The 15,716-nt window shown below is 27.2% G+C and overlaps 2 protein-coding genes and 1 long non-coding RNA gene across 4 annotated transcripts in view; 1 reads left to right on the top strand and 2 right to left on the bottom strand.

Annotated features, from left to right (window-relative positions):
• The window catches only part of LOC128957127 (putative uncharacterized protein DDB_G0292292), a 147,467-nt gene that overhangs the window by 88,825 nt on the left and 42,926 nt on the right, over window positions 1-15,716 (top strand). The window lies entirely within an intron of this gene.
• LOC128957129 (uncharacterized) lies at window positions 6,887-7,893 on the bottom strand. Its single transcript, XR_008484545.1, has 4 exons — window positions 7,847-7,893; window positions 7,276-7,405; window positions 7,139-7,199; window positions 6,887-7,057 (listed from the first exon to the last, which is right to left on the bottom strand). It is a non-coding gene; the product is annotated as an uncharacterized LOC128957129 (long non-coding RNA).
• On the bottom strand, window positions 13,344-15,552 carry LOC128957126 (putative uncharacterized protein DDB_G0292292). Of its 2 annotated transcripts, none has more exons than XM_054302842.1 (6): window positions 15,019-15,552; window positions 14,791-14,924; window positions 14,673-14,719; window positions 14,265-14,581; window positions 13,698-13,825; window positions 13,344-13,615 (listed from the first exon to the last, which is right to left on the bottom strand). In XM_054302842.1, the coding sequence occupies exons 1-6, from the start codon at window positions 15,504-15,506 to the stop codon at window positions 13,446-13,448; spliced, it is 1,284 nt and encodes a 427-aa protein (XP_054158817.1). In that variant the 5' UTR covers window positions 15,507-15,552; the 3' UTR covers window positions 13,344-13,445. The 2 variants fall into 2 exon arrangements, with proteins under 2 accessions (XP_054158817.1, XP_054158819.1); XM_054302844.1 differs by having other exon boundaries at window positions 14,265-14,545.

Here is a 15,716-nt window from a genome sequence, read left to right as displayed (position 1 = left end):
ATTCAAACATTTGTTTTACAATAGTTTTGTTTTATAGTAAAAGTTAATTAATATTTTTTCAGTTAATTCATTTTTAAACTAACCGGTTAACAGTTGTTATAAGCAGTTATATAAAAGTTATAATCATTATTAAAATAATTTTTTTTATTATAATAATCTTTTACAAAAAAAATAAAAAAAAAATATTAATTGTACGATATATAGATGTAAAGTACTAAAATATAAATGTATTGAAATTTGATTGGTTTTTCTAGAATTTTTGTTAATTGTTTACTCAATTATTACTTAAGTTGTTTTTTAATATAAAACAAGTTGAGAATGCTATAAAACTATTTTATACTAAATTAAAATCCTTAATAAAAATTAAAATCAAATGATCCAATATAACAAATTATATTCAAATAAATTAATTAAATAAATCTCAATATAATTTGTTTTCTATAATTATATGTGTATGTGTATGTGTATGTGTATGTGTATGTGTATGTGTATGTGTATGTGTATGTGTATGTGTATGTGTATGTGTATGTGTATGTGTATGTGTATGTGTATGTGTATGTGTATGTGTATGTGTATGTGTATGTGTATGTGTATGTGTATGTGTATGTGTATGTGTATGTGTATGTGTATGTGTATGTGTATGTGTATGTGTATGTGTATGTGTATGTGTATGTGTATGTGTATGTGTATGTGTATGTGTATGTGTATGTGTATGTGTATGTGTATGTGTATGTGTATGTGTATGTGTATGTGTATGTGTATGTGTATGTGTATGTGTATGTGTATGTGTATGTGTATGTGTATGTGTATGTGTATGTGTATGTGTATGTGTATGTGTATGTGTATGTGTATGTGTATGTGTATGTGTATGTGTATGTGTATGTGTATGTGTATGTGTATGTGTATGTGTATGTGTATGTGTATGTGTATGTGTATGTGTATGTGTATGTGTATGTGTATGTGTGTGTGTATGTGTATGTGTATGTGTATGTGTATGTGTATGTGTATGTGTATGTGTATGTGTATGTGTATGTGTATGTGTATGTGTATGTGTATGTGTATGTGTATGTGTATGTGTATGTGTATGTGTATGTGTATGTAGGTATAGTATAACTTATTTTTCTATATAATTTTAAAATTTATAAAATCAAAAACTTTATAAAAACCGACACAGCCAGCCCGACAGAGACACAAATTTTAATAAATAAAATTAAAAAAAAAACATTTGAAAACTTACGCAAAACAAATTCAACTCATGTTTCAAATATTCGTTGTGTAAGTTTTAAAAAAAAAATATTTTTTATAAAATAATGCAAAATTGTTGTATACAAACATTAGTTTTGAAAACCTAAGTCCATAGCAGTTGACTAAATTTGATTCTATTAAATCAATTTTTCAAAAAAAAATGTTTATTATTTTAATCATTTTATTGGTTGTAATAATTTACATAAGTCTCGGTCAAGGTATGTACATATTAACATATATATATATATATGTATATATATACTGTAGTACTACTAATAAATTTAAGCTTATATTTATAAATTATATATAATTAAAATAAATTAAGTATATTAACAAATTTATTTATTGTTAATATAATATTTTTTAAATATTTTTATTATTTTATTTTAATAATATTATATATGTTTATATAGATTGTTTAGATAACGGCCAAGGATGTTTTAAAGATTATGTCTGTTGTAGCAATAACTGTGACTTTGAAGTATATACATGTGCTAAAAAAGATTAATATTAATAATTTTTAAAAAATATTTTTATATATATTTAATTAAACTACTATTATATAAATAAATTTGTTATTGTTTATTTTAAATTGAGATGTTTTTTTTATATATATATATTTAGATTTAATTATTAAAATATTTGTTTAAAATATTTCTGTTTCATTTAATTTAAAATCATAAAATTTTTTTATAACAATTTATTATTGTAAATAATATTATATATATCTATTTTTTTATTCCGATATTTAAAAAACTGTTTAAAATATTTATTAAAACAATATAAATAATAAATTAGTTGTCAGTGTTAATAAATTGTATAAAAAAATAAAATTAGAAATTATAATAAAAATACTGTTTTTATTGAGTCCAATAATCATTGCTTAACCCATAAAATAATGTATGTGTGTGTGTGTGTGTGTATGTGTATGTGTGTATGTGTGTATGTGTGTATGTGTGTATGTGTGTATGTGTGTATGTGTGTATGTGTGTATGTGTGTATGTGTGTATGTGTGTATGTGTGTATGTGTGTATGTGTGTATGTGTGTATGTGTGTATGTGTGTATGTGTGTATGTGTGTATGTGTGTATGTGTGTATGTGTGTATGTGTGTATGTGTGTATGTGTGTATGTGTGTATGTGTGTATGTGTGTATGTGTGTATGTGTGTATGTGTGTATGTGTGTATGTGTTACTAAGGAGAAACAAAAAACTATAACAATACCGGCTCCGGGCCTTAGAAAACACTGCCGACCGACGTACGTATATAGATTTTATTAATTATAATTGCAAAAATGATTATCGCAAAAATAAAACTAAAAATTATTTTATTTTATTTAGTAAAAATCGTTTAATTTGTTGTAAATAATTGTAATAAATAATAATTGAATTATATTTTAATTTAATAATTTAAAAATAAAATAAAATGTTATGTATCATTGTTTAAGGTTATTGTTTTAATTGAGTAAAAATAAATGAGATATTCTACATATAAAAATGTAAAAAAATAAATCTAAATCATTCGTGATAAATATTCTTTATTAGAAATCTTTTATAAGTTTTTATAATTACTATAGAAATTTTTACATAATTTAATCAAAAAATATTTATAGATATTTTGTCTTATTTACGTAAATTTAAGTAATTTGATAGTAAATATTTAAGTGATTTATTTTATTAAAAATATATTTTTTTAAAGCAAATAATTTATAAATATATTTTTATAAATTTAAGTTAATTTTCAGTATTTTATTTATTTAATGCTATTAATAACTATATATTTTTTATACATATGTATGTTTGCGTAAATTTAATGTAATTTAATGTAAAAAACTTATATTTATATATATATATTTTCTTATTTTTAGAAATCTATAGAAAAAATACATTACTAGTAAAGCGTCTTAGTTTTATTTGTTATAAGCGAAAAAAAATAAAAACAAATGTTTACTAATAAAACTATTGTTTTCATACACATACACATACACATACACATACACATACACATACACATACACATACACATACACATACACATACACATACACATACACATACACATACACATACACATACACATACACATACACATACACATACACATACACATACACATACACATACACACACATACACATACACATACACATACACATACACATACACATACACATACACATACACATACACATACACATACACATACACATACACATACACATACACATACACATACACATACACATACACATACACATACACATACACATACACATACACATACACATACACATACACATACACATACACATACACATACACATACACATACACATACACATACACATACACATACACATACACATACACATACACATACACATACACATACACATACACATACACATACACATACACATACACATACACATACACATACACATACACATACACATACACATACACATACACATACACATACACATACACATACACATACACATACACATACACATACACATACACATACACATACACATACACATACACATACACATACACATACACATACACATACACATACACATACACATACACATACACATACACATACACATACACATACACATACACATACACATACACATACACATACACATACACATACACATACACATACACATACACATACACATACACATACACATACACATACACATACACATACACATACACATACACATACACATACACATACACATACACATACACATACACATACACATACACATACACATACACATACACATACACGTGGCCACCGGAGCCGGGCCTGCAATATACGTACGCCGGCCGGCAGTGTGTAGTTCTCGGCCGCGAACATAATCTTTTTTCTTTTTTTTGAGCACCCTTTAAGCCGGCTATTCCCCCCACCCCCTTGTAGATTTAGCGCCCCATGTAGATTGTATATATATTGATGAAATAAATAACAAATAACAATATATATATTTGTTTGAAATTGAAATTATTTAATAAAAATTAAAAACAAACAAGAACATTAATTAAAAAAAAAATTAAAATTAAATAAAATGAAACACTAATAATATACTATAAATCAAAAAAAAAATTATATTTTGAAGATTTTTTTTTAAAAAAATTCTATATAGTGTAGTATATTTATATTATTATTATAATATAATTTTTGTTTTTAAATTTAATTGTTGTTGTTGTTGTTGTTGTTGTTGTATAAAATATTTACATTAATTATCATTATTTATCTTTATCTTCACAGACTGCTTGATGACAATAATGGTTACAACAGGTTTGTGAACTCATACATGGCTGGCCGTTATGAATGCAATCTAATTAATAAATATACTAGTATATATATATATTAATAAATGATTTAAATTATATAAAAAGTAAAAAACTTTTAATATATCTTTAAAAAGACGTTTAAATTATTATTAATTAATATTATATTTATGATAAATGTTGTACATACACACACACACATACATACACACACATATATACACACACACATACACACACACACATACACACACACATACAATATCCAGGATTTATATCCCCCGTTTTTACAATGATTGCATGCACGGGGTTTTGAGAACCCTTAAACTATGTTTCTCTCCAGTATTGTTGGTTATACTGTGTATAGCACTCATAACCGCCGAGAGTGCAGTAGTTAGAGAGGAGTACCCCTATTAACGATAGGACAGCATTATATATGCGGACAGTTCTGAGTACACATATTATCTGTTTCCTCGCGTTAAAAATCCCAACAAACTTAGGTGGCCCGTCCGGGTATCGATCTCGGGTTGTCGTACCTTTCGGCCACCGAGGCCCCATACACACACATACACATACACATACACATACACATACACATACACATACATACACACATACATACACACACACATACATACACACACATGAAACGGTTCCCAATCAACGCTTATATATATTTTGTTTAATATTCTAGTAATTGTTTTTAAACGCTATTTATGCACAAAGTTTTGATACCAGTGCTGCCTTTTCACACGTGAGCTGAATAGTAATGGAGGACTGATACCAATGGTATAGTCAGAGTAGTGTTAGCTTTTGAAGTGCACAGTCGGTTGGCGGGTGGGTGTGTAAGACAGCTCGGGTTTAAGTCTATTATATTGATTYATGTTATAATTATGCGCTTTATATTGATTGTGATATTTATTAACTATTAATAAAGTATTGTAAATATTATACACAGTGTATGTGATATAGTAGTCATAGCTTATGGTGATTATAGTGGTTGCAATAACAGTGTATGATAGCTAAGCCGCCGCAATACTAGTCTCTAAGCTCGGGTCCAAAGCTGGTCACTGTATAGGCCACACCTTTACCGCATCGCCCATAAGTGGTCGCTCATCTGAGGCTATAAGCCTACCTATTTAACGGGAGAAAACTAAGCGGTTCGGAGGCCAGATTCCCGAACCTATCGCAAGCTATCTGCTACAGGAGTGGGCGTACCGGTTGGTTACCACCGTAGCAGATATTACCGTTACACACACATACACACACACACATACACATAAACACAAATTAAATATTAAAAAATTATTTTTTATTGCTATTGAAACAAAAATAAGCAAATACTAAAAAAAAAAATTATATATACGTTTTTCCCAATATTGACAATTTTTATCATCATCATCACATTCACCATGGACCAAACTAGTAGTAATCATATAGACTATGACCACAATTATCACTACCTTAGCCAACATCATTGTCATCGACGTCATTAGAAAGCGATTACTACTATTTACTACAAAATATTTAATTAATGTATATTATTATAAATTAATAATAATTAAATTTATTATTAATATTATTAATATATTTTTATATTGATTTTCAAACATAAAATATTAATATTACTAACCTATTGATTGTTTTATATATATAGATATACTATATATACTTAATTTAGTTAATTGATTGTTTCAAATAGATGTTTTACAAGCTATGATTTAAATGAAACTATAGTTAAATAAAAATTTATATTTTCTATAATATTAAAAATTCATTTAATTACGTAAAATACATGTATTTCTAAATATGTTTTTCATTAGACATCAATAAATACAAATTAATTTAAATTATATTTTTTCTACTATCAAATTACATTTACTAACACTTACATACACACACACACACATATATATATATATATATATATATATATATACACACACATAAACACACACATACACACACACATACACACACAATCATATATAAAGTATTAATAAATCAAAACTATAATTTGCTTTTTATATAATCATAAATTTTTATTTACCTTATGGTATTCAAAAATATTATATATTAAATATAATAAATATAAATTATTATGAAAATAATTGCAGAAAAAAAACAAACAATAATAATAATAGGAAATCATTTAAATGATAATAATTTACAAGTTTTAATAAACAATTAATTAATTAATTTTGTCTTTTCTATAGATTATATTATAATTATTATTCAAAACAGTATATTAAAAAATTTATGACTAATAATAGTTGGATTAAATGATTAGGAATTTAGAGATTAAGTTATTTATTATTTATATCCATTAGTATTGTTGTACTGATCTTTGGCGGCATGTTTTCCCGTGCCCTACGATTTTTGATCCATGCCCTATAAAAACCATCCTGGTCATAGACCATATTGTGATAGACACTTATAGACAGGTCTTCCATACGATTCAATTGATGTATCTTTTTGATAAACTCGGGTCCATGAGCATCTATAGATAATAGGAGGAGGAAATGAGTTTAATTAGGGAACGGTAGATATGGATAGGTGTATCGTATGTATGTATACTTACCGCTAATGTTTAGTGCAAACTGATTGATGCATCTTTTTGATAAACTCGGGTCCATCAGCATCTATAGATAATAGGAAGGGGAGGGAGTGTTTTAATAAAGGGAAAAGTAGATATGTATGTACAGTATGTATACTTACCGCTAATGTTTAGTGCAAACTGATAGTCGTGTGTATCATCTCGTGTAGGAGTGTCTCCCGTATCTGCTTTTCGCCGGCAAATCTCAACAGTGGTCGCGAAAGCTTTATCTGAATCGGTCGACATTTAGGACTGAGAGATAGAAACAGATAGGACAGGTATGTAAACAGTTATATATATTTATAATTAAGTATTGTATTGTAGATTACAATTATATAGTTTATTGTACATAAAACTTATATAATTGTGTTAGTGCATGTGCTGTATGTATGTGCAGTTATATATATAGTGTAGGTATATATGATTACATATGTAACACAATTACATGCAAAATGTATATACAGTTTGAATTTAGTTGTATGTACTGCTAGTTATGTGTATAGTATGTCTACTTATGTATGTACAGGTATGCATGTAGTAGTAGTTAACAGTTAGTTATTTTATATAATCAGATATATATATATATATATATATATATCTATAGATATGTATGAATAGTTGAATGATATGATAGATACTTTCAATTACTTTTAATTATAACTAATAACTAATTATTAAAATATGATAATTTACCGATTTTCGGGATAAGTAATACCGGCCGCTATATACATATTGTTGATGCAAAACACTTCAACTTCGTGTTCAAACAGTACGCCATCGAAATATTTTTCATCGTATCGGCGAAAAATCGCCTGTATGTCTGGTACAGGATGTGCGGCCGCCGCCGCTGATTGTTGGCCATCAATATTGTCCAACTCATCCTCACTGTCGTAGTAGTCGTCATCACAATTGGCCCTATCATCGATGGTAAGCACTTTGATTGGTGTGTCTTCCCGAGTCAAGTCAACTATCTGTCCGATTGGTTTAGTTTTGGTAGTCTTTTTCAAGTTTTCTAATTATAATAATAATATATAATATATATATATATATACATAATATGTATTACATATTAATATTTTAATATAATTAGTAGACAACTAATAAACTTTTTTCGGGTAACAAATTTGCCGCTAATTTTAATCATCTGAACCAACAATGTCTCCTCCAATAGATTCTCCCGTTTGTCGTCTTTGTTGGCCAACAATCGGTCGGACAAACGTATCTCCAATGTCTGCACTTTACTAATAAATAATAAAAATATTAAAAAATCATGTCATCAATGATTGTGTCAATTCAATCTATTTCAGTGTACAATACAACCCACCCCTCCCTCACCGTTACCTTTTCGGGTCTTTCGTCGCCATTTTGACAATACGTGTCATATTTTTGGTCATTCGGGTCGATCAGCGGACAGTCGTTTTATTTTTAGCAAATTGATTGTCAAAGAAATTCTTGTCATAATAGTTATAACAAATCGGATAACTCTTTGACCGCATCTTCTGATACAGTCTTTGCTGGACTTTTGTTGTTGACTTCAGTTTAACCATCAGTTTTCGGTTGTGTCGTCGTTGGCGTCTTTCCATTGGCGGCTTCTCCGGTATTATTCATCCGTATTGGCTTCTGTTTGCTATTGTTGTCCACTACTTCTCGATTATCGGTATTGTTGTTGTCTGTCTCAATATCTAATGTTAATATATGAGTATATGATATCATTGTGTGTGTGTGTGTGTGTGTATGTGTGGGTGGGTGTGTATGAGTAGGGTTGCTAATCGTGACTAGTAATTGAAAAAATTAAATAACATTTATATTTATAAAAAAATATTATATGTATTATAACTTTAAACGTACAGTTAATAAATGATTTATTTATTTAAGCTTTTTATCTAAAAAAAAAATGATTTAAAAAATGATTACAAAGTTAATGATTTTATTTTTATTTTAATTAACTTATTTTTTTTTGTATATGTGTTTGTGATTGAGATACAGAAAATATATATTTTTTTTTGTTAAGTCTATAATCCAAACACTTACTGATCGGTCAGTGCTGTTGTCGTCGACCCAACCGTTTGGTAGCCGTTTTGGTGGCCGCGGGTGTGGCACCAGTTGAGGAACCGGCATCAGCAGCACTGGCAGCCGTGTCCTGAAGCCATCTGACTTGAGTGGCCGATTGGTTGCCTTTTAAGTTTCGGGGCCGCTATTCGGCAGATATAATGGCCGGTTTGAGAGTTTGTGTTTGTGTGTGTGTGTGTGTGCGGTAGTCAAGTACTAATTGGGCCGTCAGTACACATTTGACTCAGCCCACGATGACATATGTGTTACCAAAAAAAAAACACAATATATCTACTATTTTAGGAACTGTGTTAAGCAAGGTTTTGGACTTTATGGGTGAGGGGGGGTCTATTAGGTTAGTGGTCAACATGAACATTATATATTAGTATTTTTGCTAATTAGTTTGTTTTTTAAAACAATTTATTAACAATCAACCTTGTTTATTTATTAGCATTATAAAATATATTTATACATTATTATAATTATTAAATAGATAGAATAATAATAATAACCAAAATTATATTTAAAATATTAGATATAAATTTAAAAATAAAAATTTTAAAAAGTGATTAAATATTTTTAACAATTAAATATCTTAACAATTAAATCAAGTAATGAAAATATAGCCAACCCGAGCCACAAAATACCTAACAGTCCTCCTAAATCAGATAGAAACTCTATTTGGCTCATCTGTGGTCTATGCTCTACTAATTCATCGAAATGCGCGGAATGACGGATAATGACTTTAACCGTAGAGTTGTCCCAACGATTGGTTTTATTAGCAATAAATTTAACTTTTTGCTGGTCAACCAAACTCATAATGAAATGATTTTCATAACATGGATCCGGACACACATTATCGCAATTAATACGATTGGGTAGTTCACATGGTCTATACGGTACATAGTTGTTACACGACATTGATGATACATTTTCAGCTATGTATTTCGGTAGGATCAATAGTGAACTCCACGGGGTACAATTATTAAAATTAAAAACAATGCCACTATTGTTAATACTGCAATGATTATCATCCGCTATACGTTTTTGAATGCATTTGTATCTGCATTCGGATCGGGTGCGCGTGTTTTGATAACCACTACCATCGGTGCCATTATAATTAAATATATCGTATTCATTGCATTTTGTGTCCCACTTTGGCTGCAAACGTATCATTTCAATGGTTGAATAACCAATTTCATACCTATTGTTCATATGTAGTTTAAATATATTTTCAGAATACCTATCATAGGGCGTGTTGTTCGCTGAATGCATGATAAGCGTTATCGGCTTTAGTTCTTCATACAGTGTTGGCGGAAACCAATCCTTATTGTGTTGAATCTCAATGTATATTAAATCCAAAATGGTTTTACGTTGTCGATACTCGGAGTTAAGTTCACTAAAAAATGTTAGGCATTTAGTCGGTTTTTCAAATTGATCAACGATACTATTGGTTGATAATCAAAAATTTGCGATGATGAATTAATGTTGTCATATTCACTAATAAAAGTCCATAAATATCTGCTTTTGATTTCCGTTAAATTGTTTACCATAAATGGCAGGGTCAGATTAGTATCGTAAAGGTCGGCCAATGGTAAACGTTTGTTAGTATAATATTTGACAAATTTATTATACATTTGTCGTAAAATTCGTCTTGTATTATCATCATCGTAGTCCCCATCGTCGTAATTGTCAATAAGATTTTTATATTCAGTGTAATTATACGCCAAATCTTCGGGAAATTGTTTGGCCAATGCATCCATTCGTAGGGCGTACGGGAAACAAATGGTTATTCCGGGTAACGAATCCTCTTTGAATCGATCATATCTGGTAGAAACCAATGTTTTTCCACTTAAATATTGACCGATCAGTTGAATGGATTGATATATTAGTAATGAAGTACACAATAAAAATAATATGACTTTCAGTACTGTTCGCCGCTTTTTTCTGGCACTCATTTCATGCCATTTAGTCTTAATGTTATCCATTAGTTTCAGTGAACACTTATCAGACATTTTAAGCAACAAATTATTAAAAATATTTACTGTTATGTAATGTAATAGTGTTTTATGAACAACAGTTAACTGTTTTTTAATATTGTTTTGAACAACATTTTATATATACAATATATAAATATAAATACTAGGGTTAATCAATGTGTTGGGTATTAGGGGGGGGGTTATATGATACGGTAAACTTGAACGATAGTATATGTATAGAGTAGGTGTATTTATTATTTTATTTATTAATTGAATAAATATATATTTTTTTAAATATATTAATCGGTATTATAAGATAATTTACTCAAAATCTTGAAATTTTTCTAAGAATAGCAAAAATATTTCAATTAATTATATATATTATAATGTTTTATTAATTATTTTAAAAACTATTTTTTTTGTAAAATAAAATATAACAAATTTTTAATTTCTTAGTTTAATAATTTTTTTGGAAAAATATTATAAAATTTAATTAATCCTAACTATTTTTTAAATAATAATTCTATTTACTTATAAATAATTAGTTAAAACATAATAACAATTAATTATTACTTATTAATTTATATATATCATTTGGCCACATAAAATTTTGGTGAAATTTATTTTTCATTTTTTTAAACAATTTTTTATCTAAATTAAAATTATGGGGTTTAATGGTCATACCCCTTACACCCTCTCAATTGCTTAACTTAATATATTAGTAAAAAAAATTTGTAAAAAAAGTTGTGTATGTATTGTCTAGTTTTATATATTAAAAAGCTATAAATTTTTTATATAATTTATTGAAATATAATCAAAAAAAATTATTGAATTAATTGTATAAATATATAATAGATTATAAATTTAAAAAAAAAATTGTCGTTAATCATTGCCAATACATTTGCATAGTCTATATCATACAAAAAAATTTTTTTATATAAAAATGAAAAATATTGTGCAATCATTATATTATTGTAATGTTTTTTTTTTCTAAGTATATAATCATTTATTTTATTAAATGTAATATTCATAATATGAATATGTGTTAAATTTTATTTTTATTATTTATTTTTTTTTATGAAATTGATATAATTATTAATTGTCATTGAATTTTGTTTAATGTCAAACAGTTTTTTAGAGCCAAAAAATAAATGTATTGTTTGATTACTAGAATTTTTTACAACAAAAAAATTAGGTAACAATAGGTATGTTAGCCCAGGGATGTTGTGTGTTGGTGTAGGTGTTGGTATATACTGTATATTTACTATTAAAAAAAATTCAAAAATATATTATTATATCCAAAAAATAAAACAACAAATAACTACTGTATTTATAAGAGTTTGATATATAAATTATATACAGTATTGTATTTTTCAAATTTCTATTTAAATACTATTTCTAGAATTACATGTATTTTTTTGTTTTGGTTATAACAATAGATTATACTGTATACTGTATTCATAAAAATTAAATTAAAAAAAACATATTTTTATATAATTTATTATTTCATATCTTGTTTAACAACAAATATATTTTGTTTTATAAATAAAAAGTATTTTTATTTTATTTTATGTTTTTTGATTACATCTACACTAATAGTTATTACTAAAAATTTTGATGTACTGTATATGCTATATAATATATATAAATATATACATGCAAATAAATACATATAAATATATAATATTACTAATTTAATAATTAATTTTTTTAATAAAATTATTTATTAGTTAAGTTTATAGATAGACAATTTAGTAAAATTTCAATGATAATTAACTATGTTTTTTGTAACTACTTAATATTTTTAAGTATTAAAGTTTAAATTAAAAATAATTAATATAATTTTAAAAAGATAGTTGAATTTTTTGAAACATACAAATAATTTTAATCAAAAAAAATAAATAAATATCAAATATAGAGTATTAGTCAATCAAAACAATAGTTTGTTTTTTATATAATCATAAATTTTTATGTACCTAAAGATATTCAAAAATATTATATATTAAATATACAAAAAAAAAATATTTAAATATGAAAATAATTGCAGAAAACAAACAATAATAATAGGAAATTATTTAAATGCTAATAATTTATAAATTTTAATAATCAATTAATTAATTAATTTTGTCATTTCTATAGATTATATTGTAATTATTATTATTACAAGTATATTAACAGGAGATTAAATAGTCAATGGGTAATAAAAAAATTAGTAATAAATGATAAGTATATTAGAGATTAAGTTATTTAGTTATTTATATCCATTAGTATTGTTGTTGTTTTGCGGCTAACTTTTCCCGTGCCCTACGATTTTTGATCCATGCCCTATAAAAACCATCCTGGTCATACACCATATTGTGATAGACACTTATAGATAGGCCTTCCATACGATTCAATTGATGCATCTTTTTGATAAACTCGGGTCCATGAGCATCTATAGATAATAGAGGAAAGGGGCTTAATTAGGGAATGGTAGATATGGATAGGTGTATCGTATGTACATTATGTATACTTACCGCTAATGTTTAGTGCAAATTGATAGGCGTGTATCATCTCGTGTAGGAGTGTCTCCCGTATCTGCTTTTCGCCGGCAAATCTCAACAGTGGTCGCGAAAGCTTTATCTGAATCGGTCGACATTTAGGACTGAGAGATATAGACAGAGAGGACAGGGATGTAAACAAGTATATATATATAATTAAGTATTGTATTGTAAATTCTACAGTTGTATACATTGTATGTATAACTTATGTAATTGTGTATACGTATACATACAGTAGGTATATATATGTTTAATTATGTAATACAACTACATATAAACTGTATATACCTATTATCTATATACAGTTTGCATGTAGTTGTATGAACTCATAGTTATGTGTATAGTTTGTATGTACAGTATATGTATGTCTACTTATGTTTAGTAAAGGTATGCATGTAGTTGTATTGAACTGTTATATAATCAAATATATTATATACAGTATATCACGTATAATCAGATATATATCTATAGATATGAATGATATGATAGATACTTTCAATTACTTTAGTAATTAACTAATATCTAATTAATAAAATAATTTACCGATTTTCGGGATAAGTAATACCGGCCGCTATATACATATTGTTGATCCAAAACACTTCAACTTCGTGTTCAAACAGTACGCCATCGAAATATTTTTCATCGTATCGGCGAAACATAGCCTGTATATCGGGTACGGGATGTGCGGCCGCCGCCGCCGTCGATTGTTGGCCATCAATACTGTCCAACTCATCCTCGCTGTCGTAGTATTCGTCATCATAATTGGCCTTATCTTCGATGGTAATCACTTTGATTGGTTTATCTCCCGAAGTCAAGTCAACTGTCTGTCGGATTGGTCGCAATTGTTTAGTTTTGATAGTCTTTTTCAAATTTTATAATAATAATAATAATATATTTTTTATAACTAATTTTTTCAGTAATTTTTTGTGCATTTATTTTGCACTTAAATACCTTATCAGTTGGCGTTTTGTTAGCATTTATATTCAATTTCTTTTTAGCTAAAAAATAAAATTTTAGTAAATTTATATATATTATATATATATACAGTATATGACAACAATTACTAAACTTTTTTCGGTAACAAATTTGCCGCTAATTTTAATCATCTGAACCAACAATGTCTCTTCCAATAGATTCTCCCGTTTGTCGTCTTTGTTGGCCAACAATCGGTCGGACAAACGTATCTCCAATGTCTGCACTTTACTAATAAATAATGTCATCAATGATTGTGTTAATCAATTTCAATGTATAATACAACCCAAACCTTCAATACCACCCCTCCCTCCCTCACCGTTACCTTTTCGGGTCTTTCGGCACCATTTTGACAATACGTGTCATATTTTTGGTCATTCGGGTCGACCAGCGGACAGTCGTTTTATTTTTGGCAAATTGATTGTCAAAGAAATTCTTGTCGTAATAGTTAAACAAATCGGATAACTCTTTGACCGCATCTTCCGGTACAGTCTTTACGGGACTTTTGTTGTTGACTTCATTTTTACCATCAATTTTCGGTGCAATCGGCTTTTCATTGACTGCTTCTCCGGTATTATTCACCCCTATTGGCCTCAGTTTGCGGTTATTGTTGTCCACTACTTCATCCCGATTTTTATCGGTATTGTTGTTGTCTGTCTCATCATCGGTGTTGTCCACGTCGTCCTCATTATAGTTATTATTATTATTATTATTATTTTTAGGAAAATATTTGTCCGATTTGTCAATTTCATGGATTATATTATTAAGATTTTTGAGATCAAAATAATCATCGGGTGTTATCCTAGAGGCCATTGTTTCTACTCTATAATCCTATACTATCTAAACTATATCTATCTATCTATCTATCAGTTATCACTATTAACTATAAATATAATTTAATTAAATTAATTTTTTATGTTATCGTTGATAATAATTAATCTATTAATTATTAAATAAAATCACTATTTCTAATATAATAAGCAAAAATTACTTAACACACATAACCACTAACTAACTAACTAA

The sequence above is a fragment of the Oppia nitens genome, unplaced genomic scaffold (genome assembly GCF_028296485.1).
Source record: "Oppia nitens isolate AA-2021 unplaced genomic scaffold, nextdenovo-longstitch-racon4-pilon3 scaffold36_pilon_pilon_pilon, whole genome shotgun sequence".
NCBI lineage: Eukaryota > Metazoa > Arthropoda > Arachnida > Sarcoptiformes > Oppiidae > Oppia > Oppia nitens.
Note: the sequence above shows the minus strand (reverse complement) of the source record. Positions and strands in the feature narration are given on the sequence as shown.